This window comes from Falco rusticolus, chromosome 19 (assembly GCF_015220075.1).
Source record: "Falco rusticolus isolate bFalRus1 chromosome 19, bFalRus1.pri, whole genome shotgun sequence".
In the NCBI taxonomy this organism is placed as follows: Eukaryota; Metazoa; Chordata; class Aves; order Falconiformes; family Falconidae; genus Falco; species Falco rusticolus.
In genome coordinates, this window is record NC_051205.1 from 4,731,311 (window position 1) to 4,759,156 (window position 27,846).

A 27,846-nucleotide genomic window follows, 5' to 3' on the forward strand; every position below is an offset into this window, starting at 1 on the left:
GCCCTCCTGTCCCGCTAAGGAAGACACACAAACTTGCCAGTATCTCTGGAATGCAGGTTATCTAGTTTGGCTGCTGAAAACCCTTCTTCTTGTTTTTAAACAAACTAAGTCTGCAGGGAACTCCCAACGCCTCACACAGGCGCTCCTCCCCCTCAGCATACAGCTTTTCCTCACAACCCAGCACCCTTCAGCCACCTGCAAAGCCACCAAGCGCGGGGCTGTGTCCAGTGGACACCGCAGGTTGTGGTGCCCAGGCCCTTCACCCTCACCTTGACCAGGCCGCGGGCCTCACCTCACCCTTGTGAAGCTGGGGGCCGTACATACCCACCGCCGGGTGCCACCAGCACAGACAGCAGGCGTGGAGGGGGGTCGGCAAGCACGGAGACCCCCGGCTGCCCCTCAGCGCCAGAGGCCGTCGAGCAGCTCCCTCAGCGCCACCCGCCCAAAGGCGGGAATCGCCAGCTGAGGTGCTGGGGGGGGGGGAAGGGGGGGCGCTGCGCATGCGCGCGGGGGGCGGACACACACCAGCGTGGAGGGGGCGTGGCCTGCGCCCCGTGGGCGGGGCCGTGGGCGGGGCCGGCGCCGCTGCCCGGCGCCGCCGCCGGCGCGGAGGTGCAGTCGCCGCCTCAGTCGCGACAGGTGTGCGCGCGGGACTCGCCTCCCGACCGCCGCAGGTGCGTGGGGCTGGGGGAGGGGGCTCCGGTCGCGGCCCTGTCAGCGGGGCCGGGGGACTGCCCGGAGCGGGGACGCCGGGCCGCGGCGGGCGGGTGGGGGGTGGTGGTGGTGGTGAGGGGCGAGCTGCGCGGGGCTGGAGCCCCGGGGGCCGCCCCGGGGGCGGGCTCGAGGAGGGGCTTCTGCTCCGGTACCCGGCGGGGGGCACGGGGGGCTCTGCCGGTTCGTACGGGCTGGGCAGAGCGGGACCCCGGGGGCGGTGGGGGGAGGGGGCTCCGAGGCTCAGCCCAGCCCAGCGCCAGCTGTGGGGCTGGAGCACCCCTGTCGTGCCGTGGCGCATGTCGCCGACAAGGAGCGGCGTATGTCGTGGGCTTCCAGCGGCGTGCGGGTAGTCGGGGACTCCGAGGGGAGGGGGGTGCCCCCCTCGCCGGGCCGCTGCGGTTCCGTGCCCGGCCCCGGCTGCTCCGGGCCAGCGAGCCGCCCCGCAGGCACCTGTAACGCGGCCGTCCCACCGCGGGGCGAGCGGCCGTAAAAATTCCCTTTAGCACCTTCCCACAAATACGGGATTTTTTTATTCTCCTGGAAAACTCTTAGTTAAAGGTACCGGAGGCAATTTGGCACGTTATAGCGGCCAAACCCTCGTCCTCCCTTTCCTTAACACCCCGCGCCCCTCTCCTCCTCCACCTCCTCTGGACTCCGTGCTCTCTCCTGCGATACGCAGAATACTCACTATCTTGTTTAAATTTTAATACCTACAATAAAGGACTATTTCCTGAAATGACTTGGAATACATTATTAGGAAGAAATAGGAAAAATAGCAAAAAAGCATAGAGATGTTTGAACATGATGAAACTATTGACATATGGGGAAGCGCTAAGAACATGGGGTGGCATTAAAAATGTGGGAGCGCAGGTTTCGGGGCATCTTAGAGTTCTGTTTTATGGCTCTTCTAGCGACCTGAGATTCCAAATATGCTGCTTAACTTTCCATTGGAATGGCCTAGCAATAGGTGCTGCCTTTATAAAGAGATTTTTTTTGCCGAAACAGGCCTGATTGTCTTACTGTAGCTGTGGTTTTCATGGAGAAAACAGTAGGGAATTGAACAAAAACATGAGAGGGGAGAAGATGCATCTGCAAAGAGCACTGCAAGCTGCAATGGAATGCTGGGGCAACAAACCCAGGTGTTATTTTCTGAAACAATTAAACTAGATTTTGTTTTCTTGGTATTTTACTGACACTGGCTGCCTGTGGAAGGTGCGTGTCAATGACCACCCTGTTATCCCTGCCAAGGGAGGCTCCCGATGAATGCCCCGCTACTGTTCCCTGGGCAAAACCCACTCTGTTTTCTGAAAGGCGATTTAAACTGTGAAGCGAGGCTTCAGGTGATCTCCTTTTGGCTCAGGATTAATTAGAAAACAAAGTTTGAACTTTAGCATTACATGGCTGATTCAGAATTATATGGACAGAATTCTTTTTTAACATTTTTCAGCAGTGAATCCTATCTGTAATCTGTATATGTATTCTTGTGGCTTTAGTAAATCTATATGCTAAATGTTTGCTACTGAGCATCAGCACTAGGGTCTACAGCCTGTAATCACAGAAGTGCTTGTTCCTTTGCGCATGCAATGTGCTTTTTAAAAAGGGAGAAAATTGAGCGCTCCTCTTATATTCTAATTAGATCCTTTGTGGATGATAATTAGCACAGTTGGCAAAGGTTGGTGACTATTTTAAGCCAGCCAAGCGGAGAGCATCCTTCTCGTGGTCCAGTCTGGGCATAAGTTTGCAGGTTAACTGAAGAGGGTAACTTGGTGATGCAAGAGACTTTCAAGAAAGCCTGAATTTCGGAAAGTAACTCTGCAGTCTGCATTTCTCTTGGCAGATGGAGGAGGAGGTGGATGCATTTCGGAGACTGCCTTAAGTGGGAGTTGCAAGCCTGAAGCTGCAGGTAGCTGCAGCTGGAAACATAACATTGATAAGTAGTTTCAGTGTGTTTCAACATCGCCACAAAAATAGCCGAATTTTTATCGTTTGCCATGGTAGCTCAACCTGTACATCTAAAAGCACCATCAAAAGCACTACCTTGAAAAAACAGGTGCTGGGACGGTGCGTCGTTCTCTCCATTGCATCAGGGAATTAAGGAATGTTAGAGAAAGTCCCATTCTCCCTGACTCGATCCACCGAGAGCGCGACGTGCTCATCTGCTGCCTGTTTTATCTCTGCACAGCAACAGGGTGCAGCACCAGAGAGGTTCCTCTGGTGCCAGCACCAGCTGGGCACTTGGCAGACCCAGAGCTCCCAGTTCAGCGCTGGAAACTGGTGAGACTCACACCTCGGGATCAGTGAGGCCCCACTTTTGCAGCGGAATTCTTCGGAGGTGTTACAGAACCCCGTGTCTTTGTCGGTTTTGAGCAGTTGCATTATATACCTATAAGGATTTCAGAATCGTGGTCTTTCCGACATTTGATTGACTGTTTATATCAAGTTGTGTTAAGGTGCTTCCATTTACAGTGTGGGCAAGCACACCTGTAATCAGACTTCCAGAGTTCTGAGACCTAATGGTGCAAATCGGTCAAAGAAATCGGTGGAAAATGTGAGAAAGAGATTTGCCATTGTAGGATTAGTTAGTGTGCTTACCACAAGCATTGTGTGACATGAGACCTGGAGTAAAAGAAAAGAGGGAAAAAAGGAAAGGCGTTGCCCTACAAGCTTATTTTTGTCTTATCAGAGAAATTTTTACATTAATCTCCCCTCCTTTCCTCCTGCACAAAAGAAAATTATGTAAATAGTAATAATAATAATAATCTGATATAGTTTTGTTGGCTTCAGTGGTGAAAAGCTGTACAAAAGTCTCTTCCCCTTTATAGCAGGACAGGGGAGTTAAAACTATTCCTTGAGGTAACCAATAGCTGTTGCAACGTGAGGTTTACAGCTGCCTGCGTGAGCAGAAGACTTGGTTCAGCTCACAGAGGCAACGGCTGCTGCGTTGAGAGCTAACACCGCTAGAGTGAATGAAAAATGTTTGCAGAGGAATTACACCCTCTTAGGTTTCATAACTCAAGCCTTCTTACATAAATGCCAGCACATTTGGCTTAGAAACCAGAACAAGAGAGGGCATACTGGGGCTTCCTGGAGCCCGTGTGTGTAGGAAATACAGAGCTTCCCATTAACATCCTCGTTAATCACAGCTTGCTCCTTACTCCCGTTCTGGCTCATGGTTTATCTCTCACCCCTCCCGTTGTGGCTAGCGTTTTTATCAAAGGCACCACCTCAATGGCATCTGCAGAGGAAATTATAACTTTAATCTGATGCCGGTTTTTAAGTCAGTTGGTAGACAAGATCCTGAATGATCAGGACTTAGCAGCACTAGAACACCGGGAGCGCCCGGGTGGTGACTTAGCATCGAATCACTTTGCCAAACTGCTTTTCTGCTCGCGTAATTCATATTGCTGACACTGTGCTTTCCTCCTGAGCAGGTATTTGTGGTGCTAAGATGGAGCCTTCCCCATTTAATAGAAGACAATGGACTTCACAGTCTTTGAAAATCACTGCGAAAGAGCTTTCTCTAGTCAACAAGAACAAGTCGTCGGCTCTTGTGGAAAGGTTCTCCAAGTAAGTGCTGTGAGGATGCTGAACACAAGCTATGTGTGTAGGTTGGGAGCTGGTCCTTTGGACGACGACCACATCACTGACAGTTGCTCTCCTTCTTAAAAACATTATAGATCTGTAGGCATTTAAGTTTCTGGTTTAATATGTGCTGGGCAAACATTTTCCTAGTGCCGACGTACTGTTTCAGCAGTCAGAATTATATCATCTTCTTTCTGCTGTCAGAAAATAAAGTAGAATGTTTCCTGTCAAACCACAAATTACTCCAAACTACAAATTCTTTTCGAGGGCAGAGTATTGGAATGTAGGTGGCTATTGCCATTAAGGTTTTTCTGCATCGGAAACGGTCTTTAACTGCTTAAGCATGAACTGCACAGGTTTTTCTGCTAACATGGCAATTCCTGCCTGGTACTGTAAAAAGTAGCAGAAATGCGTTATCAGTTAATTGGAGACCAGTTAGAAATGGTAGCACTGTCAACTGGTGGCGATAGATGTGACCCCTCCAGTAAGAGTTCCGTCAGAGAATTTCACAGTGGCTATGTTCTTCACTGATGTCTCACAGAACTTGTGTAGAAAAGAAATATTACCCTTCTGTTTTCTCTGAGAGCTGGATGACGAGTGACAGTCAAATCATAAAGCAGTATTTTATACGCTGAGAAAGATGAGTGGTGGTAGCCCATACATGTTTTCTGGAAAAGCTTTTATTTCCTTGACGAATTACATAGGCTACAGGTTGGATTTTCAGTGGGATTTGGGCAACCAGGTCTCCTAGGTTATTGCATTAATAGTGTAGCAAGATTTCGGAGTATTTAAATTGTGAGTGTGGGAGAAATTGCAATCTGGACTTTACACAAGCGTAGCTCTTTATGTTGCTCTGTAAGTACTCTGTCCTAGGGAGAAGCTGCTTGCTTTGACTGCTCTTGTCAAGGTAATTTATTCACTTGTAGAAGCTTGATGACAGAACCTGGTCATCTTGCTAAATGTTGATAATCCTTTGAAAAGGGCTTACTGGAAGTAATCCAAACTGCTATTCCTTAATCCAAACTGCTATTCCTTAATCAAGTTGGGTCCCCCTACATAAGCGGAGTCAGTTCCTTGCAAAAACACAGTGCTGCTTCCTGATGTCCCTCTTCGCTGCTTCTTCTAGTATTGATCTCTCTTCCTCCGTAAACTGACTTTCTCAGCACATCTCATTCAAATTTTGGAACCTTCATAGTACAGAGACATAGTTTAATATGTTTGCATCGATTAGAGGGCCAGCTACGCTCCTTTAGCAGCTTTCAGTCTGTACAGTAAATGCCACTTGTAGAGCAGAAGTAAGGAAGGGTGCAATTTGTCTACCCTCCAGTGTAACAAGAGGAGAAATCTACACAGGAGCACACTATTCACAGCAGGAAAAAAAAATGTTACAAAGTAAAAATGAGTAATAGAGCAGGTATCTGCAAGATTTTTTTTTCCTAGAAGGAACTGAGCTTGTGATACCTATCAGCTGTTGTTTTGAAACTAGCAATTATTTAAAGTCTGAAGCTGATGACTGTTACAATGCTAGTGTCTCACTTACTGCCTGTAACATACTCCCAGTTGTATCCAAAGTAGAATTCCACAGATAAGAAAGATAGAAACATCATTTGCCCTGGCAGACGTTGGGTGACGTTTCTTCTCTTTGAAAAGCAGAGCTCTACTGACAAATGGCAAAATTTGTCACGTCTGACTAATTTGTGCATTTCAAAAGCCAAGTGCAGTTGCCTCGCGTGGAGTAGTTACCCCGTGGTCTGTGTGCTGCTGGCTGTGGAGGTACTTATGCCCAGTGGAGCGGTGTGCAGATTGCTGCGGGTTTTCTATAGCTTCTTAAAGGACTTTGATTCATGATCCAGGGTGGCTTATCTTGGGAGGGCTGATTACTGTTTCCACTGCTGGGATGGTTCAGCTGCTCATGAAGCAACTGCTGAATTGGTGCAGTTTACAGCCCAGCATAGTAAAATAAACTGGCACTTATGTAGATTTTCTGCGTATGCCAAGCTGTAATTTGTTACGGTTCAGCAGCTGCTGTATAAATAGCTGAGTTATTCCTGCAAGGGGGCACAGCAGACAGCTGGGTGGCGGAAACAATACAGCTATTCCAAGGTAAACTGTCTATATTTGAGAATCAGAGTGCTTAGGTAATGAAAAACATTAATGTATGTTATTATTGTAAACTGAATGACTTAAAATGTATCTGTCATTTTGTACTGGTCTAGTACTATTTGCTACTATTTTTTCAGCCTCTGGTTTTATTTGATAGGTCTGGGAAGCGCACAGAATTCTTGGTGGGGGAAAAAAATCTCGGCTGTCTTCAAGAGCATTCAGTATTCTGGTTAAAAACCAGTGTTTGTGGTTTGTTTTTTTTCTCTCTTTGCTCTCTCAAAGGTATCAGAAAGCAGCTGAAGAAGCCACTGCTGAGAAGAAAAGAAGTGTAAGTATTTGTTTCCTAGGCAATAAGCAACAGCCTGCAGTCAGAATGGATCACCTACAATGTTTCTGTCACAGTTGATTTTTGGAGTATTGAAGTTGCTGCCGTGTGTCCTACAGAAACCTTGGCTTAGACATAGTGCTTGCGCGTGACTCATTCCCTCTACCTTTCCCTGTGAATGAAAGGAAAGAAAACCAAGTTCCTTGCCCAAAGCTATATGTTGAATCACAATTCGCTCCTAAGCAGAAGGCAAAACGAGTTAACCACAACACGTGAACATCCACCTCTTTGTTCTTAGCTGTAGGCAGTTGTGTGGTACCTTTCTTACCTGAACTTAAGAGTCTGCTTGAAGTGAGCTGCCAGCCTCTCTGAAATCGAACATGTGTATCTTCGGTAGCTGTAGAATCCATTAAGGGGGATCTTCTCTGAAATGGCTTACAGGGTTCAGGATGCCCCCAAATGCCCCCTCTTTGACTCTGTTACAGCCTCACATTCCCTCCTGTAAAACTGTTCTGAGGTCAGGGGACCCTGGCTGAAATACCAGGCACTGGTGGCAGGTCTGTGTATAAGCAGATCCTCAGTTTAATTTTTCTTTAAAAAGACCGGCAGTATTTCCAGGATGTATGGGTAAGTCTTTGTTAGACCATGCTGCCTTGATCTCTTTAATGCTTGGGGAGTCATTCTTTTCTGTTCGGGATATAGGTAGGATAAAATAAGCATTCTGAAAATCACTCTCCAATCTGAAATTTTCTTCATTGCTTGCGTGAGCAGGGAACAGGCAAGTCCCAAGCAAGAAAGATCTGTGTTACGAAGTATGCTGGGACTCCACAGGTCCAGAGGCATTCCTGGGGGCAACCTGCTGCGTAATTTTCAGTTTTTCTGCTACATTACAACATTTGCCTTATAATTTTAATCCTTTCTTTTAAATACGGTCAGCAAGCAAGCTGATCTTTTTTTGAAGTGTTGGTGTATTCAAGTTAATTTGCAAAGCAGTGTTCAAAATGCGACCAGAAGAGTAATAGGGCGAGAGATTTAAATCCTAATATAGCTGCTAATCCTGTTTAATTCCTGTAAGCCTCGCAGACCTGTTCCACTTGCAGTGAGTTTGATACATAGTGGTCTCCACGAGGGAGACAGCAAAAATGTGATGGTGGCAGGTTTTAGATTTGAATGAATCAAACACAGGCCGGTCTGTTACCCTAGGGAGAGGTAACTACCTGTAAGTAAAACCAGTGTGAAAAGTACTCAAATATGAGGGATGCTGCTGCTCTGTGTATTCCCATCTAACTCGGAGTAGTAAAGCAGCGCTTCTGACTTGCGTGCATGTTTCCTGCTGGGAGCTTTGGATGTGTTGAGTGAAAAAAAGAAGGAAAAATTCCAGCAAATTATCTGTTTTTTATAGATGGGAGCAAAAAGATGCTTGTTGTCAGTGCTTAGCTTGAGTCTTACACCACGTAGTACAAAATACTGAAGACGGATGTCCTGTGAGTAAAATGCTGCTGTTAAGTGCTAGTAGAAACACGTATGTCCAAAAAAGTAGTGGTTTCTGAAAGCTAATTTGTAGCTTTTTGGAAGGCCTACTAATTGTTGTCTTCTGAACCAGCTGGAAGGCATTGCAAGGTCTGGCACGCCACCCACCCCTCACACTGCTGCTTCAGCTATTGTTCACTGGTTGTAGGACTGGAGACCCAGGTTGTGTGAATTTTAGTCCCTTTTCCGTATGGATTGAAGCCTTTTGTGTGTCATTTAACTCATTAGGGCTTGACTCCCTTTCTCCTTATAAGGCCATCCTGTTTGCTCACTTCCTGCTTTAGCTCCTGACTTTTCTCTTCTCCCCCCTCCTTCCTTTCCTATCCTGGATGCTTTCTCCATGTGGCACAGTTGTAACTATTCACAGCTGTCTGAAAAAGCAGAGGGCTGAGAGCAGTGCTGAGCCTTCAGCTTCCTTTCGCCTAGAAAAGGAAGCGCTTTAATGCTTCATCAGGCATACAACTGGAATTAACTTCTCGTTCTTTGTAGAACGCAGAAAATCTTCCCCCTCATTTTAAAAGGGGAAATCTGAGTGTGCTAAAGAAGAAGTGGGAGAATCCAGAGCCGGGAGCGGAGCCTCGGAAGGAAACGCTGGGAAGCAGCTGCGCTGAGGTTAGGCACAAGGTCGGAGCTGCTGCCCCAGCCGCGGAGCGACCCCCCGGGGCTGGTGCTGCCCCTGACACCCGGCCCCCCCCGGGCCCCCCCGGCCGCCTGCAGTGTCCTGGTGGGGACAGCAGAAAGCTGGAAAGCCACCCACCGGCGAGTGGTAACATGGAAAACTGGCTGAGGGAGCCCAGAGAAGCGGAAAAGCCCGAAGCCAGCGAGAACACGGATTCACCGGGGAAAATAGAGAAGTACAGCGTCCCGCTGAGCAAGCTCAAGATGATGTTTGAGAAGGGCGAAGCGACGCAGAGCAAGGTAAGGATCCGTCCCTTCCCATCCTAAAAGAAACTAAAAACTCGCAGGCATCAGGAAAAGTCCCTGGAGGGGAGTGGCTCCCAACTATTGACTCTGCAAATAAGCATACGCATTGTTTTAGTTGAAACTTAACGTAGCTCAAAGAAGTTATTAACACCAGCTATGCAAATATGTGCGGGGTGCTCGGGATTGTAGGCTATTTGTGATCAGGCGTTGGAAGTGTAAAGTGAATTTGCTTGTGGGAGGGGTGTGATTTTAGAAAGAAAACTATTGGATTTATTAAGATTTTTCTTTTCAAGCAAGTTGGGAGTGTTTATCTATGGTCTGAAGGTGAAGATGAGTAATGTTAAACATGAATTGTGTAAAAACAAAAAAAACCCAAAAAAACCCCAGAAAAACAAAAAAAAAACCCCAAACCACCCATATGTGTGTATATTTATATATTGATGTAACTGTTTGAAGTGAGCTGAACAATCTTTGGCAGTTGCGGTTGAGATGGAAGTGCTGCCAGAGCTAAGAAGGTTTTTTTTTTATATACATATCAGTATGTGAGTCACACAAATGCACATATATATATAAAGAGATAGAGATGTACTTCGAAATACTCCCATCTTTTCCTTGCTGCTCCCTCATCTCTGCATCTTAACAAAATGCTTCTTATCGAAAAACAATCCTCACGGGGAGGAAAAAATAAGCAGAGATAGCCAGACAAGCTCCTGCCTTCACTAGTTTTGACTTGCAAATGCACAGGGCTTGCATTTTTCCTACAACTGCTCATGAAATCTGATCCTGCATGTGGACTGCAGACTGTGTGTCCCCGGGGAGAATTGCTTAACTAGAAAATGAGTTGCATATGCTAGTGACTTGCAACATAGTCCTGAGGCCTTGATGCTGGTGGATTTTCCAGTTTTCTCATAGTTTCCTAGACTCCTGGCTTTGTTTTACTGCGGGTGGTTTTCTTGCAGTATTGAGTAAAACAAACAAATATTGTAGAAAAGTCGTTTAAATATTCCAACAATTAAGGGCTTCAAGAGGAGCACCCCCGTGTTAAAGCGAGTTTGGGGTCTGGATGGAGTAATTTCACAACTTAGATTTTTGTAGTCTTTGTCATGAAGTAAAGAGCCGCCCATACTGCCTCCCCCAGTGGAAGGGGTGGGTTGGGGAGGGTGATCTCCCGATGGCACTTCTCTGAACTCTTGCTGCAGGATTAATCAGTCGGGATTCCACAGGAAAGTACCGTTTTGCAGCTGGGCTTCAAGTAACTTTATCTTAGCCTGGGGAATAAATTGTTTGGGAGCTGACTGAATCTGGAACTGATAGTGCTGTCAAGCTTAGTAATGCAAATATTGTTGAAAGCCAACTGAACACAGTAAATACCATACAGTAGGTATGAAACTATTCAGGTTGGGTTCAAATTATGTATTCCAAGTTCATCTGGTTGCCTTTTAATTTTAGAAGGGAAAAGGCACAAAGCGTTCTAAAGTCTATGGGGGGGAAGGGGTGTCTTTGTAATTTGAAAGCGCTATAGTGAGATTTCTGGTTTGGGGAATTTATCTGAGGGCTGGGGGATGATGTCATGCAGTCACGTACAATGAAGGTGGGTGTTGCGGGGACACAGATCTTTCCCGCTAAGGTGGGAAGCAGCTACAGCGATGGAGTAAGTCTGGCTGACTGCAGGCTCCCCCGTCGCCTCTTCCTTCTCTTTATGCTTTCCCTGAACTCTGTCCATCGATAAACTCCTGGTTTAAGTACAAGCAAGGCTTCATGGAATCACTTGGGGTGGAAAAGACCTTTATGATGATCATCAAGTCCAACCATAAATTCAGCTGAGAGATGGCAATTTTAATTGGTATTTACTTAAGTCTTAAGGTATAAGTGTTGCTGGAGCTTTGCTGACAAAACATCTGTATAAGCTAAGTAGGAACGTGGCTGTAACTTCATAGCAGTAAAGATAAAGTGACTTGCCTGGTTACTGGGCAAGTCTGTGTGGCAAGAATCCAAATTAGAGCCTGGATTTCCTGACTCAATCACGCTCTCTAAATAAACCTATTTTTATTTTCAGGGTTATAAGAAAAAACTTCCTAGTCTATTAGTTCAGATTTTGCTCTGTCTTCTGTAATTTAGATACAAGGCAGATCTCTTGTTGCATCTTCATAGAAAAAGCAAAGAAACTGGTTCAGCATGAAACAGAGACTGAACATCAAGTCTTTTATCAGTTTCAAAGAATTCTTCCCAAGGAAGATCAGAAGAAAAAGAAGAGCAAGCAGACCTGCAGTATTTCTCAAAAAGTTGTTTCCAAGTTCGTGTTTTTCCTTTAAAGCAAAATCTTAACTGTCTTGTGACCCTGCACGTGAGGTTAGCTCTATACATTTGACACAGTTAGTATATAATGAAATAGGTGTAACACGTATTTGGTCTTTTGCCCAACAACTCTGTGTGCCCCAGGCAAAATGCTGGTAGCTCTGTTTGTGATACCTCTGCACTCACATCTTTTGTCTTAGAACCCTGGGGCTTTCCAGACACGAGGAATGTTTTATCTCATTTTACAAGTAGCAGAAGCTGTGGCATGGGAATTGCGGCCAAGCCAGGGCTGTAAAGGGAACTGAGTGACATATGCATAAGGCTGGGAGCTGGGGATTCCTTCATGCAGAAGGTGGTTACCTTCCATGAGCCATAATCATCCTAATTACTTGTGGTTGGTCAGTCTGTTGATTGCAATGGGGAAAGTCCCTCATCTTCCCTTTGTTAATTCCACTCCCCCCTCCTCCTTACTCTGTTTTCTCCCCCCCAATATAAAACTGTTGATATAAAATCGACACAACATTGACTCTGTAGGTTTTAGTACAGAAAGATCTCTGAACTCTAACTAAACCTTTTGTATTTTGGCGTGATGAATTTTTACTCTCAAGACCTAGGCTAATTTTGTTATACAGCTTATCTACAGAAAAGTTCTTCAGCAATACCTGTAGATATCTGAGGTGGCAAAGAGGACCGGAGGAGAGGAGCTGGCAGGACCGTGGAAGTGATTCAATTGACAGTTGTGACTACTCATTAACTTGGTTTAGGTGGTCACGAGATGGCTGCCTCTGATAATTGAACTTTTCCTGCTGTGGTGGATTCCACAGCAAGGTGGTACAATGTGGGGAGAGCTCTCGCTCTTGAGTCAAAGCTCACCAGCCTTCATGAAGGTCCTACAGAGCCAAGCGGAAGAGTGTTCCTGATGTATATTCAATCCTTTGCTGCTGGTGAAAATATGGAAAATACAAAGCTTTTGGGTTGCTTGGAAGAAAACCTCGATTTTGTGCATGCGTCTAGATGAGGTGCTGACCCTGAATTTCTGTTGGTGGTAGCAGACTGAATGCTTGTCAAAATTGTTTGACAACACGCTGACCTTTGCCAACTCTTATTTAGAGGTGTAAATTGTTTAATAATTAATTTCAGTGATAATTGAGAATTCTTTGTCCCCTCAACATGAGGGCAGTTCAGCATGATGTCACTGGAGAAAGACTGCTGTGAAAATAAATGTAAATGAGATTCTGAAACAAAGGAGAATGAGAAGAGGTAACCTGAACGAGTTTCCAGTCTTGATTTCTAACTCTCTTTTTCTCCTGAGAAGTGCTGATGGTTTCTTTCAGTGAGGTTGGGATCCCAGATGCTGCATCTAAATGACGTGAATTAAGACCTTTGCTTCCTAGTAGTGAAAACTTCCCTAGGCACTCAGCTGAGTCTTTCTGTCATGGGAAGCCAAAATTCTCATGTGCCTATATTGCAAACTTGTTTTTCATTTGTAGCTTTGTCACTCCTGCTGTGCGCAAGAAAATGTGTAGTGCCGTGTTATTAAAAACCCCCAACAACTAATAAACTAAAAAACCAACCCCAAAACCCAAAGCCAGGGCAGTGATAAAATAGAGGTTTCAAGTGGGCTAATAAATACATTTTCTCTTCTGCGTCCTCAAAGGATCTGGTCTTCAAATGTATTCTGCCTATAGTGATCCACTTTGTGTAGTAGTCAAAAGCTAGACCCTTTGAATGACAAATTTCTCAGTTGTAAAGAACTTCAGACTTGTGAGCTTAAGGTGACATGAAGGTGGACATAGGCTGAGTAAGAATCGTCCAGGAATAGTTTGCACAGAACGAGGAATCTGCAAGTCCTCACAAGTGTGCAGACACTCCCAAACTGAACCTATCAACACACTCAGTGGAAGGAAAAGACTTGTCATACCTAAGCTCTTTTCCAGTAACAAAAGTTACCAAAGTCTTAAACCACAGAAAGAGAAAATATTTCCCATGCTAATGGAAAAAGAGGTTTTCCAGCTGCATTTTCCTTTCCTGGTAAAGTTGCTGTTTTGTATGCCAAAGCAGCCTGATTTTTCACAGTGATTGTCTTACAGTGCAGTTCTGTTAAAATAAAACCTTGGAATTTCCTTCAGTTTGGTGACCAGCAAATAAGAATCTTGTTGGAAGTTGGGGGGTGGGGGGGAATATGTGGTTGCAGCATCTTGCCAGACCTGCCTTTTTCCCTACATGAGCCTCAATTTTAATTTCGAACTGGCTCTGTGATTTAACTCTTCCTAGGGAGGGGACAAAGATCTATCACCTTCTAGTGTTTTGTAGATTGACTTTCAGCTGTGAAAACATCTTATCTTGATGGAGTCAAATTTAACTCTGCGCTTCATGAGCATTTATCAAAGCTGCTGAAATACCTTTTCATAGTTTCTTTTATTGAGAATTAGATTTTTGGGGAACTGGTCTCAACAAATGGGTATTAGCTCTGATTGAGCCAGCCAGAGCATCTGTGTGGTAGTGCTACAAAACACCCTTGTCCGGAACTTGCAGTCTTGCAGATAGCGATTATCCTGGATATCTGAGAATATTTATCTCTAGCACTCTCCTGCTTAAGCTTCAGCTTTATCAGACCTAATTAGGGAATTATTTGCTACCAAATGCATGGGCTATCCAAATCAAAACAAGTAACTTTAGATAAACTTTTATTAACCTCGTATTTATGCTTCTCTCTGTTGCTGAAAATCAGTGCAAATTTTTGATAGCTCGCTCCTTTCATCCTTTTTCTAATTTTAAATCTTCATAAAATGACTTTGAACATTAGTTTCAAAAGAAATTGTATGAAATGCAAAAATCTAGACTGAGGTTTTGTATTTGCAGCGGTAAATGCCTAACAACCTGATAGTTGTGGTTCTCTGATTTTTAACGAAGCTAACTAGTCAAAGGGTGTCTACTGACCTCTTCAAGAAGGTGTTCCCCAGGTGACGGAGGGTCAGGTATTCTGTGATCAAACTTGATATTGGTTAAATAAGATGTCACCTGCTAGACTTGTTTATTCCAGTAAAGCAGATTTGCTAGTGACACCTGTGCATCTTAAAGGATTATACTCGGCAATCTTGGTTTGTCCAGGCAGCTGATAGGTGGGTCTTGTCTCTAACAGGTCCCCAGGGACCAGCGGAGGACGGCAGTCGGGAGGAGGATTTCTGAAAACAGCCTCTCTTCGGAGGACTTCGATGTTGGCCTGGGAGAGAAGAGCCATAGTACATCAGGTCAGGAAACCTCAGGGGTTGGGCTTTGGTTTGGGGGTGGGTTTAGTTTATAAAATAAAACTACTTCGTACAATACAATGGAAATAACTTTTGCCGCTCAAAGTGCAGCCACCTTCCATCTGTAAAGTCCCTGTGAGCATCGCGTGGAATGAATTAAGTCTTGTGAATTTTAAACCATTGCACTCCTCAGCCTGGGAAGCTGAGGCACGGGAGATAACTAGCAAGTTAAGGAATGGAACTCATTTTTTCCCTGTGTCTTAATCCTAGAACTACTTTTAACTGTCAAACTAATTTAGAAAGCAGTGAACAGACAAGACAATATGCCTTCTTCCTCTTGCTTTAATTCTCATCCCTCCCACCTTGTCCGGACACAGGTAACTATAGCCAGCCTTATGACTTGAGCAAAATTAGGAATTTTTCATATGTTTGGAGACTTTTTTTTTTTTTCTAGCAAGGCATTTACAGTCTTTCATGTTTTCAGCCCGTGGCTAATATATCTCACTAATTAGTGATGCATCTCGTGTCATTATTTGAGGAATACTGGAGAGAATGGCAAGAGCTACTTACATTTGTTTATTGTCCCCAAGAGGGACTTTAATGATTCATATAAATTTTTAGTCATTCAAGGCCACTAGCTAGTGAAAGGTTGGGGGTTTTTTAATCATCCTTTATTGAACAATTAAGCTATTACTGAAGACCTGACAGCTATACAAGGAAGCTAGATTGCAGAGCAGTCACAGGAGTTTGTTTTTTTTAAACCTGTTTGGCTAACGTGTGACAGCAGAAATGAAAGATGGGTGGCAAGTAACGAGGCATAGTTCTGAGTGTCAGATCTGCACCTATGTAAAGGCTTAAGCTCCCAAATGTTTCTTCCCTCTCAAGATAAACACAGATGCTTCAAATGGTCCTGCGAGACTAAACTGAATTATTTCATAATGTGTTTGTTCTCGAGGTCCTTATCTATAACATGTCATGCGCTAAATTATTTTCATGGAGAAGGTGGAAGTGGCAGGTGAGAGTTCCTTCCTTGGCTCCCATGTTTTCCCAAAAAAGACTATGACAAGGATTCCATGACAGGAATGATGTATAATTTCCATTTAGCCACCGTAGCAGCTGCTTCCATTTGACAATAACAGCAATTTTCAATGCTAAAACTGTTTGCTTTCGTTACTTCTGAGACCGCTGGCTGGACACCGCATCTGGTGAATATGCTACTTTTGAAACTAGCCAGATTAATTACGAGACTTGGAGCATAAACCTGTGACTGAAGCATTTCTGTGCTCTTCAGATGTGGAATTTCTGTGGTCTTGGGAGTGAGGAAAGGTGGGATTGGTAGATCTTTCTGTAGACAGGTCTCCTCGTCTTCCTGCAAGTTACCCTTGATTCATTTAGGTTTTTTTCCAGGGCATCTTGTAGATACGAGTCCAGCACTCAGCCCAGATAAGGCAGAGAGCAAGAGAAGCCTGGAGATGCCTCGCCTAACAGAAACCTCCATAAAGGACAGGCTGGCGAAGTATCAGGCAGCTGTGTCCAAGCAGGGCAGTTCCACAGGCCTCATTACCATGGTAAGTCTGTTCTTTGCCTTGTGTAGAAGTGAATTTTTATCCCAACCTGAGACTGGAAAGATCTTACCGAAACCAGGCTTTTTTGAAGAGAATGCCATTGTCCATAGAAAATTACTTGTGCCCATAGGAGTAATTTCTAATGAAGAGTTGCCTCTTCACACTGCAGGAAAAAATAAGTGTTTGCATATTCCTGGAATAATCTTGAAAGTTTTCCAAGGAATTAATTGCTGGCATCCTGACTGAAGTCCTTCTGAAACATAGCTGACATTCTTTTTCTTTCTGCATGTCTGTAGCTCTCTGCTTTCTTTGTTTTGTTGGTTTGTTTTGTTGGTTTTTTTTTTTAAAAAGCAAACTCGGTTCTGCATTGTACATTAGCTATAAGCTAGGGGAAACTGAGGCACAATAAGACGGAGCAACGTTCGGTGTTGTACAGTGCAAAGAACCTGCCTCTCTTGGCCTGCAGCTTTGGGATCTCTGGTCAGTTTTTCTCCTTCTTGTTTTTCACCTCCCTTCAAGTCTCCTCACCCATTGTCTGAATCCAATTAGACTCTTGTAGTGAATGAACCTGTGCCAATTTTGCAGATATTTGATGAGGAAACGAGTGATTAATGAATCATGGTAAAGTATTGCAGCTGATGAAGTTGCAAGAATCTCAGCTTTTGTTAAAGTGCTTAAGTGTGTTTGCTGGAAGTGCCTGATACTTTTCCTTTAACAATGGGAACTTTTATTGCTTAAGTATTACTTTTGTTAACCAGAGTAATAAAAGTAAAGAGGATAGGCCTTTAAGTTAGGAAGCTTGCACTGGAAAGAAAAGCCAAAAATGGTGGTTCTAAACTTTGGAAGAGTGCATGCTTCCTGGCTGTATCTGTAGAAAGGTAAAAGTTTGTACCTAGCTGAAATGATTCCTGAATTTCATAGGCAGTGTGGGTCTAATTCTCCAACTGTTGGGAGGAAGGTGGAGTAAACTTCACTACATGAATGGAAAGTAATTGCAGGCAGAGCAACAAATCTGATTAGTGCTAATTGCTGATTTCTGCATCCCGTTTCTCGCCTGGATTCGGTTTGCTAGATTGCTGTTTCCAGGCTGTGGCTCAGCGTGGTAGCAGATCCACTAAATTATGGCCTAATGGGAAGAGATTTCCCATAGATGTCTGTTGAGACTCTCATTTGCGAACCCCCAGCTATCAGCGTGTCAGTCCAGCCTGATGCTCTTAGGGGGTCCCATCTGGCAGAATCTCTGTTGGTTTTGGCCTGGCACATCCACGAGGGCAGCACATAAGATGGAGCAAGCCAATGGTTGCGGTGGTTCTGTGTTCCAACAGCAGCCATAACTCTTGGATATTCTCCTTCCCTGCTGACAAAGCAGCTAGGGCTCTTTTGATATGGTAGTGTGGTATTTGTACTTCCCTTCTCCTAAAATGTGTCACATCTGTGCTACAAAGGAAAGCCATAATCTCTCTTGGGAACAACTGTTTTGAGGGCATTGTGGTGTAATTAGGCCTGGATTAAAACTGATAGACATTTTCAAAGTTGGTTAGAGTAAGGCGGAGAAGCAATCATTTCTATACATTGCAAGGGACACAGGAAGGCAGGAGAGACGATGGACAGCGTATTTAGAGATTTATACATTAAAATTCTAATATTTTAACGCTAAATTTCATTTTAACTTTAACATGCAAACCAATTAGACACAGCTGGGTTTGTGCAGACTTGTTTACCAAATCCGGTAGGATGCTGGTGCTGGCATTTAGCCGTTTCTCTTTCATGTTACAGAGAAGATGCCTTGTGAAAGGCACGAGTCTTTCTCCAATTATCTTGTATCCTGTGGCAATGAAAGAAACACGAGGTTTCACTGGATTTTATGTTTTGAAGTCTGAAAGATTCTTTTGTGAAAATCTTAAACAGCTCAGTTTGTCAAGAACAAAAATTTTGGTAAATAACAGAATTAGGTTTTTGACTAGTATTGAAGCAAGGGTTGGATTTGCTTTTATGTCAAACTGTATTTTGCAATTACACAGTGGTTTAAGATAGTGCTTGTCTTGAAATACTTGTAATTTAACATTTCTGGAAAAGGAGGATGTGGATTGAGCAGGGGAAATGAGAGTCAATTTTAAAGAAGGAATCTGAAAGTAGAGAAAAGTGTTTGTATAGAAAAATGCTGGCATTAACTCTGTAAAAAACAGTAAAATTCTACAGCCCCATTTTTTTTCTTCATTAGAATGTATCACTTAAGTTTGTATAGAGGGTTTTTTTTATGCTCCTTCCTTTAATTATCACTGTATATGGTAGGAAAAGAGTTTTAAAAAGATTTTAAGAAAAATAGAAAGCAAGTACTTTCCTAGGGGAAAAGAACCTGTCAACTTTCAAGTGCTTTATTCTATAGAATGAGATTCAAGCCAGTGAAAGTGAACTCGAGAATTACAAATCTGAGCAGAAGGAGAATATGCCACCAAGTCTTGAGGACTCCATTTCCTATCAGGATGGGGAGAAGGTAAGATGCTCATGCTGGTGAAGATCAATGACTTCACTTGAAGTGGAACTAGCTGTAGAAGCACAGCCGATCTAGTTCCACACGCCATCTAGAAAGTGAATATGAGCAGCTGATACAGATTATTTACATGCTGCAGAATTCCTTGTATTTTTGTACATGATTTTTTTTAGACTGTATCTGAATTATACACTAGCAAGTCTCTGTGGAAGACTTGCGAGCAGTTGTAGAGACTATCTAGAGGTGAATTTTATGTGTTCTTGGAGAGTTCTCCTGTCTTCTCAGTAGTGACATGCCTGTAGCGTGGCAGAACCCTTCCATGTCATACTCGCATATTTTCTGATGGCTTCAGTAGCTGACTAGGGCTGAAACCTCTGATGGTCTTATGCGTTTTTTTTTGTTCTGGGTTGGTAGTTTTTTTTCCTTATCTGCCATTAATTTTAGATGACTGTGCTGAAACCACCTAAACTTTTTTGTGTCATGTTCCCTAACGTAAAAAGATGATTCACAGCTAGGTAGTTGTTTTGCTTGTGTGTGGGTTTGTATCTTTTTTTCTTTTTTTTTTTTTTTAATAAAACAAAAAAGAAACCACACCAGAAAAAGAACTCATGAGAAGCTTTACGTGATGTAAGGAAAAGGAGCTTGTCACTGTTTCTTCTGCATTTAGTGGTTAAATTTTGATTAAGGTAACCGAGAATGCCAGTTTGGGTTTGTTCCTGGATTTGAGCTCCAGCTGTAAATTGAGACTAAATTACTCTGTGAATTAGAGACAATAAAGCACGCTCAAGCATTTGTATACTAAACTGGGGACAGCAGACGCGATAAAAGTAGCTGAATAATAATTGGGGTACTGTGTATTCCAGCCATTCTGAACACGTGGCAGCCTAATGCCAGGAGGGCTTTTAGAGCTTTCCAGCCTTCCTTGGGCAAGGGGCCAAATTGTTGCTTTCAGCTGTTCCTCAGTGACAGCTGAGCAGCTTCGTGTTCAACTGGTTGAAGCTGCTTTTTGCTAAAAGGTGAGTTAATTAAAAGACCACCTGTCAAATCAGAATACATCCCTGTTGTTGAATGGGAAGATTTGAATAAAATTTCTTGTATTCAGTTGTAATTGTAAAGTTCCTTGTTGAGGTGTCCAGGTGCAATAAAGGACCTGAATAGAACACTGTTCGAGAGCCAGGATTGTCCTTTTGAACCGACGTGATGAACTTTGGAAATAAGCCTAATTAAAACTGCTAGTGGTAAATGTCAGAAACAGGAATCCTCTGGCAAAAAGGAAACAAAAGAAACTTGCTAACCTTCTCTGTCATTTTTCACACTGAATCTATTAAAGATTCAGTAGCCAGACATACGTGACTCTTAACAGCCACAGAACGTGCTGATGTACTTCCCAGTATACTGGTGTTATTTTTTCAGTAGACCAGAGTGTGTTAATATATTAACTTGCTTCCTCATTACCTCATTAATTTGCAAACTTCAGTTGCTTGCAATGGGCCTTTCAATCATTAAAGGGAATTAGTGATGATTTGCACTTAATCTGGTTACAGTACTTTAGTTTCTCAGTGTGGCTACTTACAACTATTCGATTTAATAACAATAGTGCCAAGTTTAATAAGGCTCTCGATGTATATTTCTTTATCTGTAACATCTTTAGTATCTGAAACTGGTTTATATCCAACTCTGTAGAAGAGTTGGTGGGGTTTTGTTTGGGGTTTGGGTTTGTTTTGTTGTTTTTAAAATAAGAATCTGTTTCTGAAGGAGGATGAACAGGATAGGTCCAGGCATGTTCGTCCCAACCTCGAAACAGCAGACTTCTAGTTCTAAAAAACTTTTATTTAAAATTCAGCTGTGTTTTTTCTTTACACCTCCCCCCACCCTCCCCAAAGCAACATCTTTGCTGAATGTTAAAATGTCATGGGTTTGTCAAATGTTGGAGGGAGATGTGAGATTTCCAGTAAATGTGTACTGCTTGGTGCCAAGGGATTTCTAAGTAAGAAAGCCTGGGAGGTACATTGAGATCAACAGGGACTTCTGAAGACTAATAGCTAAAGGTGTACAAGCTGCAGGTGTTTGGGAAAACAAAAATATGATGTTTGTGTGTGTCAACACTATGGCAGATGACCTGAATATTGCAAGAGCTGTAAAATTCTGAAGATGTCTACCTTGTAGCAAGGACTAACATTCTTGGCAGTCAGCTGGACCTTGTGCCTTATAAAACAAAAAAGTAGCTTCATGTGCACCTGTGTAGCCAGTCTCTGCCTGTTGTGTTACTCAGGTCACGATTATTCAGACTTTAGAACATCAAAGGTGCTCATTGTCTAATATTCTCTTGCAGGCTTCTGTAGGTGAGAACAGCTTGTCTTTCCACTCTGGTCTTCTAGAGGATGGCAATGGTAAGCACTTGTTCTCCTGCCTCAACAAGAGTAAAGCACGTGGCTGAGGAAAAGCCCTAACTGCCCAGTTGTGTGTAGGATGTTTCAGATCAGGCCTATCAAATGATGAATTTGACCCAACAAAACCCTGTCTTGTACTAAAAATGTGTCCTGTGCCCAACTCAAACTTTATAAGAATTTCTTTCAGGTTTAGAAGTTCATTTCATTTGCAGTTGTAATTGTGAGACATCTGTAACTCCTGTTTGTTCTGATTGAAGACATTAAAGTGTAGCTTCCTCACCATTTGGACTTAAACTAATAGCTCTGGCAACTACTACATCAGTCAGTAGGCTGGAGTACTTACTAATGCAGGATAATTACCAGGTGTCTTTGGTGTTGTCCAGAGATTGACAGGTTCCTGTTCAGTAAAACACTTCAGCACGTTCTCCTGTTGCCTTAGCTTTACGCCGAAATTCAAGCCCACACATGAGCGCTTTGCAGAAATGAAGAACAGCTCCTGGAAGTTAGATGTTGGATCTCCATGTATTAGTTTCCTTTACATATCAGCTTAACTTCCCTGGTAAATCAGAAAAGCAGAATGATCATGTTGGAACATCTAGAACAAAAGGTTTAATAGCAGATGTTCAAGAAAAAAATGTCTTACCCTTAGCTGGGAGGATTGTTGTTGGGTCTTAAGAGCATAAGCTTTCCATGGTTTTAAACTCACCGCAATTACCTTTTCTTCTTCATTTGCTCCCCTTAGTTGGACAAAACTTGGAGAGCGAGACAGAAGTTCAGAAACCTGTCAGCACAAAGCAGCAAAACTTTGGTTCTAAACCAGCTGGCCAGACAGACGCATCTCTGCCAAAAGCAGTGAAGGTAAAGCAGCTATTTAGTCTCAAACGTTGGTGTAAAATATTGAGAAGCCTTAATGCAATCAATGTGGTTATGAAGGGTCTGGAGTAACTGTATTGATATCTGATCTGTCTTCATTAGACCGTCTTCATGAGGGAACTTTAATTCAGAATCGAAAAGCATCTCAGAACTGTCAGTTTTTCTTCAAAGACTGTCTGAGTTGCTTGCTGGGAGTCACCCCGCTGCCATTACGACAGCGTGCCCCTGCAACAGAGGCAGCCTGCTTCTCTTCAGTGTGGGAAAGGGGGTTTGAGCAGGGGATCGTATTGGGGCTGGTCTCTGTCTCTTGTGAAGTCAGAGATTCACTCCTTCAGAAACTGCTCCTAGAACAGGCACTGAGGTCCTGATACTGATCTTCAGAGCCTTTAGTAGGCTGGGACTTGGCTTTCCACCCTCCTCTTCCAGCTGTTCCCAAGATAACGGCACCAACTTTATAGCAAGGGCACTGTGGTGACTGACTCCCCAAAGATTGAGTTTGGCATTCTGAGTAAAAGCCTTTAATGTTACATTTTCTTTAGCAGGAGCAATAAAGCATAAAGCAGATGGAGAGCTTCTTGGATAGGAATGTATTTGCTAATCTTATTAGACACAGAAATGGCAGTGCTGAACATTTTGATCACGCTGTACTTTCTCGTCACGTGTGCTGTCTGGAGTTAGGATGCCTGTTCCCTGGGCTGCCACAGACTTCCTGGCTCGCTCCTGAGGAAACAACTGTGCTTTTGTTGTTTTCCCCATCTTTGAGAGGAACAGCACTGACCTCATGAAGACCAGTGAGATGTGGCTTCCTAGCATGTTCTGGAGTATAAATGCCAGTATGCGACATCAGAGCTGCCTATAACGTTTTTGTAATCTCTGTCTGTTACAGCACACAAGATGCGCACAGCCTGTGTGTCTTGGTCCTCTGTGCTATCTCTTGATATGATTAGAACCATTTTAGTCCTCTACCTTGTTACTGCTTTAGATGCTGCACTGCTAAGATAGAAACCCAGATGCTGTTTATTCATGTAAGGTTCCTATTTGTCTCTTCCAGCTTCTGTTTCCTGTTCTTGGTTCCTAACCTCTACTCCTGCCTTCTGCTTCCCTCCTAATGTGAGCTCAACTCTCAGCTTTCTCTCAAGTTTTTTCATATTTATTGGGCCTCACCTTCCTCCTGTAGCTCCTATTTGTAGTATGCCTGGAAAGGAATTTCTTTCTCTTCACACCCCAAAACGCCTCTCCATCAGACATAGGGCTCACTTTATGCAAGTAAGTTTCTCTTTTTAGACGGGGATGTGCATTGCAGAAGCACATGCCAGCACTGTCACGTCGTTTTGCAAAACTAAGATTTCAGGGAGAGTTACTTTTCAATGGGCAAGCAAACTGTTGCTGCCTTGTTCACTGTAGCAAGCATGGATGATTAGATTTTTTTTGTTTCCATCATTAAAATTTCATTTTTTGAGATTTCATTCAGTGACTCAAAATTCAGAATTCATGCACAGTTTTGGCAGCACCTAGAAATTGTGGATTTTTTTTTTCAAAAGGAACTCTGAAGTTTTGTTGGTCAAGCTGTCGTCATAATTAGAACTTTAATCTACTATAACTTCAAGCAATGCCTTAAAAATTGAAATACCTATTCAAACTGGAATGAAATTGGCAGCAAACTTTATGGTTGCAACAAACTGACTTCAGCTGGCTCTGTCTTCAGCAATCTGTCCCTCACATACTGTAACTTTCATTGCCTAGCCATTGTTTCTAGTCTGTTATAAATAAATTGCTGTAATTATGTCTTCCTGTGACCTTCCTGGTTTTTCTTTAGCTATGGTATTTTTCCTTAAAGCTTTTGAGTAAGTTTGTAGCAGGTAATTCTTTGTTAAAGAAAAGCTACAATAGCAATGTGTCTATGCAGACCCAGGGTGTGGAGCCTGGGCACACTTTATGCTGCTGCTCAAGTAGTTGTCATCAACATGCAGCCCGAGACTGCAAATTTTTTAACTGTAGTTATTTATTTTTTTCTTTAAAGTGTCTTCCCTGTTGGCCAATCCTAATAGATTCCAACAAGTGAATGGCATCAAGCGACCTTTTTTTTTAATTTTTTTAGGCAAAATCGGAGATCGTTGCCATACGGCACAGCAGGGACACTCGACTCCTTAGTGTTTAACTTTAAACTCTCAGGAAATTTGCTTAGCGAGCACAGAAACAATTTTAGCTGTTTAACCTCAAAGCCCTGCTGACTTTAAGTTTTGAGTGAGTTTGAGGGCTGCATGTCCTGAAATCTGAGTATAGTTTCTTTGCTGGAATTGCTTACAAATGAAGTCAGAAGTGTTTTCTGCTGCCTGTGTCTGAGCTGAGACTATTTCCTCCTCTTTAATAGAAGGAAGCATTTAGAAAAAGTGGATCAATGTAAAACTGTTGAGCAGTCTGTTCCACTTCTTTCACCTCCCACCCTCTACCTTTTATTCTGAGAGTTTTTCAGCTCTTTTTCTGCACTTTTTTTTTTTTTTTTTGGTAAGCCTCATACTGACTGTAATCTACCTTGAACATTTCTTCATCATTTTCTTATCAAGAAAAACTGAAGTTGCAGAAATAGATTAGACAGCTTTTTGGGAACTGGCTCAGTCAAAGTTATAACTGAGTTCTAGTATTTTCATTGTTCCTTCTCAACTGTTGCTCAACTTGTGATGCTTCAGCTGTGGAATTTGCTGGGGCAAACTCTTGGCTCACTCTCAAGCCACAGCAATCCTGTGGGCCTGCCATAGCCTCTTCCTCCCTCATTGCCCACCAGAACCAACTCCTACCATAATTAGCATTGAATTGCAGAAAGTGAATCGCTGCAATTTTTCTGAGAACTCTGGAAAGCCGTGCATGAACCCAAGCCAAGTCCCCTAGCAGTTGATTCATTTTCCAGTTAACAGGCTTTCTCTTCTTCCTGTAGAAATTCCAGTTGCCAATGAAGGAAACCTGTGTTGGGTGTCAGAAGACCGTGTACCCGATGGAAAGGCTCTTTGCCAACCAGCAGGTGTTTCACATCAGCTGTTTCCGCTGTTCCTATTGCAACAGTAAACTCAGGTAAACACGCTGCTCCCTTTGGCTGCCTTCTAGGAAGCGTAGCTTTCCTCTTCAGCAGCTGAGTAAGATGCTGTTCGGGCTTAGCTCAGCCAAAGGCAACCGTAAGCCGGCACGCTGGAGAGGAGCGTAGGAGTGGTACTACAGTCCTAGTTTTGCCAGTGGCTTTTGCACTTGATGCAGTCTGGTTTTAAGCTTTTAATATAATTTTACACGGGGGAAAAACATAATGTGCAACTTTGTAAAGAGCTCCTGACATTTGAAAAGAGGGCCGTACAAATTCATGAAGGCTGTAAGCCTGTTGTAAAGATGTTGGAAGACTGAAATTGAATCTCTTCAGTAACAAATCTATAATACACACCTGTCTCAGGGGCTGAGACACGGAATGCTAATGTTTGACTTTGTATTTTCCCGAACAGTCTTGGGACATACGCATCTCTGCGTGGGAATATTTACTGCAAGCCTCACTTTAATCAGCTCTTCAAATCTAAAGGCAATTATGATGAAGGCTTTGGACACAAACAGCATAAGGAATTATGGGCAGGCAAAACTGAATGTGAAGAATCCCTGGAGAAAACTCTCCATGGGGTAAATACAACAGAAAGTCCGCAAAGCCCAGGAGTAGAGGATGCCCCAATTGCAAAAGTAGGAGTTCTGGCAGCAAGTATGGAAGCAAAAGCTTCAGCTTTGCCTGAAAGAGAAGAGAGACCAGCAGAAACAAAAAAGCTGAGGATTGCCTGGCCACCTCCATCTGACCAAAGTATTCAAGGAAGTGCCTTAGATGAGGGCATCAAAGTGTTCAAACCCAAATGGCCCCCAGAAGAGGAGATTTCCAAGCCAGATGTGCTGGAAGATGTGGATCTGGATCTCAAAAAGCTAAGAAGATCCTCGTCACTGAAGGAAAGAAGCCGTCCCTTTACAGTCGCAGCCTCATTTAGAACAATATCTGTTAAAGGCCATAAAACTGAGAATTCATCTTCTCCTCCTAAGACAGAGAGAGACATCTTGAAAAGAAGCGAGGAACTGGAGAGAGAGGTTGTTGCAGACAAAAAGCAAAAAGAAAAGAAGGTTGAGAATAGGAACATCCAGAGTGCTGGCAAGAAAAATGTAGAGAAAGAACAGGAATTGTCTGGTATCAAAACAGTAGAGCATAACTTTGTTGAAAATGGCCAGGTGAATGCAGAGACAGATGAGGAAGAACATGCTATGGAAGAGCAGGAAATTCCAAATGAGGAATTCCTTGAACCAAATTCTCCTAAACATTCCAGCTTAGCCAATGTCGTGACTGCTAAAGAATCATCTCCGAACCAGAACCGCAAATCCCAGGATGTTGGGTTTTGGGAGGGTGAAGACATGGAAGATCTATCTGTGGAAGAACAGATCAAAAGGAACCGTTACTATGAAGAAGATGATGAAGAATAAATCGGCCTTTTACTAGAAAACTTGCTGCAAGGTGCTGGGCCTTTTTAAATTGGTGTTTTTAGCTTTAACAAACAGCTGTTCTCCATGGAAGTGATGCTATACTGCACATCAACATTAAGGGAATCCTATGAACAAATTCTCTCAACTAGAAAAATATGCTGGAAGCCCACAAAGAGTGTATTTAGGTGCATGGAAACAAGGATCTGGCTGTGGGATAGCTTTAACAGGTAACCCCTGTCCCCACAGCATGAGACCGGAGCTGTTCTGTACTGCTACTGTCTTATCCTTTCTGAGCTTCAGTACGTATCTCCCTAACAATGTTTGGAATGTCACTGTACTCAAAACAGTAGTGTGAAACAGGCTTTCTGTAATACGCTACTTCTACCACTACAAATGCTACTGCAGTGCTTAGGGACCAATTTCAAAGGGACTTTCTGGCCTGCTTTAAAACTGGTAACTTCATGCACTTTAATACATGTAAAGGGCACAACTGGATTTTTTTATTATTATTATTATTATGAAAACACTTAAGTGCTTAGTATCCAACAACTAAAGCATCTTAAACTGAGTGCAATGTGATTTTTCTTTCTCAAAACTGCCTGTGATCAGTTGGAGACTCCCTATTCCATTTTTCTCTGTGCAACTGGAACTGTGTGCCCGTTGCAGGAACGTCTGTATTTTAGTGCTTAGCCAGAAGCTGTGCTGACAGCCAGATCTCTTTGAGGACAAGTCAACATTTTTGCAGTAGCCTGCAGGGCATTAGCATTACTTCAGCATTTCATATGCATTCGAAGTGGGGGCTTTTTTCGGGTTTTTTTGGTGGGTTTTATTTTTTGGGTTTTTTACTTGGCATTCATAAATCATTGTAAACTGTAGATAATATTTCTAAGGCCTTTTGAAAACTTTGAAATCCTACTCTTATCAAGCTGCCATAAATATTTTCGTTATGGCTGTGAAATTACGCTACATTGCAAAAAAATCTCTGGAATAAAACCATCTGAATGGTGAAACTTTCTGATTGCTAGCATTGAAGCTTAGTACATTGTTAAACTTGACTTCATTTATTTTACAAATAATGAAATCTTGAATGGTGGCAGGAGGATACCCTTTTATATTAGCTTTTATTTGTACTGTATTCTCATGAGAATTAGCTCTTAACTATACTTGAGGTGTAAAATATTCTGCTTTCTTAACAGTCCTGCTAACTACAAAACTTTCAATAAAGTTCGGTCATTTACATTAAAATTTAAGTCCGAAGACTGGATTCGTACTTATTTCATGAAGAGGCGGCATTTTCAAAAGACCATGGGAGAAGATGGGG

General features: G+C 43.1%; 1 protein-coding gene across 3 annotated transcripts; it reads left to right on the forward strand.

The window, feature by feature from the left end:
* The first annotated feature begins 562 nt into the window (after positions 1 to 562).
* On the forward strand, positions 563 to 27,775 carry LIMA1 (LIM domain and actin binding 1). 3 transcript variants are annotated; one of them, XM_037411695.1, is made up of 12 exons: positions 563 to 674; positions 2,552 to 2,617; positions 4,146 to 4,281; positions 6,682 to 6,727; positions 8,744 to 9,172; positions 14,616 to 14,724; positions 16,129 to 16,289; positions 18,673 to 18,780; positions 21,110 to 21,167; positions 21,910 to 22,025; positions 24,973 to 25,106; positions 25,523 to 27,775. In XM_037411695.1, exons 3-12 carry the CDS (start codon positions 4,163 to 4,165, stop codon positions 26,523 to 26,525), a joined length of 2,283 nt encoding a protein of 760 aa, XP_037267592.1. In that variant the 5' UTR covers positions 563 to 674; positions 2,552 to 2,617; positions 4,146 to 4,162; the 3' UTR covers positions 26,526 to 27,775. The 3 variants fall into 3 exon arrangements, with proteins under 3 accessions (XP_037267592.1, XP_037267591.1, XP_037267594.1); XM_037411694.1 differs by lacking the exon at positions 2,552 to 2,617; XM_037411697.1 differs by lacking the exons at positions 2,552 to 2,617; positions 18,673 to 18,780.
* Positions 27,776 to 27,846: the final 71 nt, after the last annotated feature.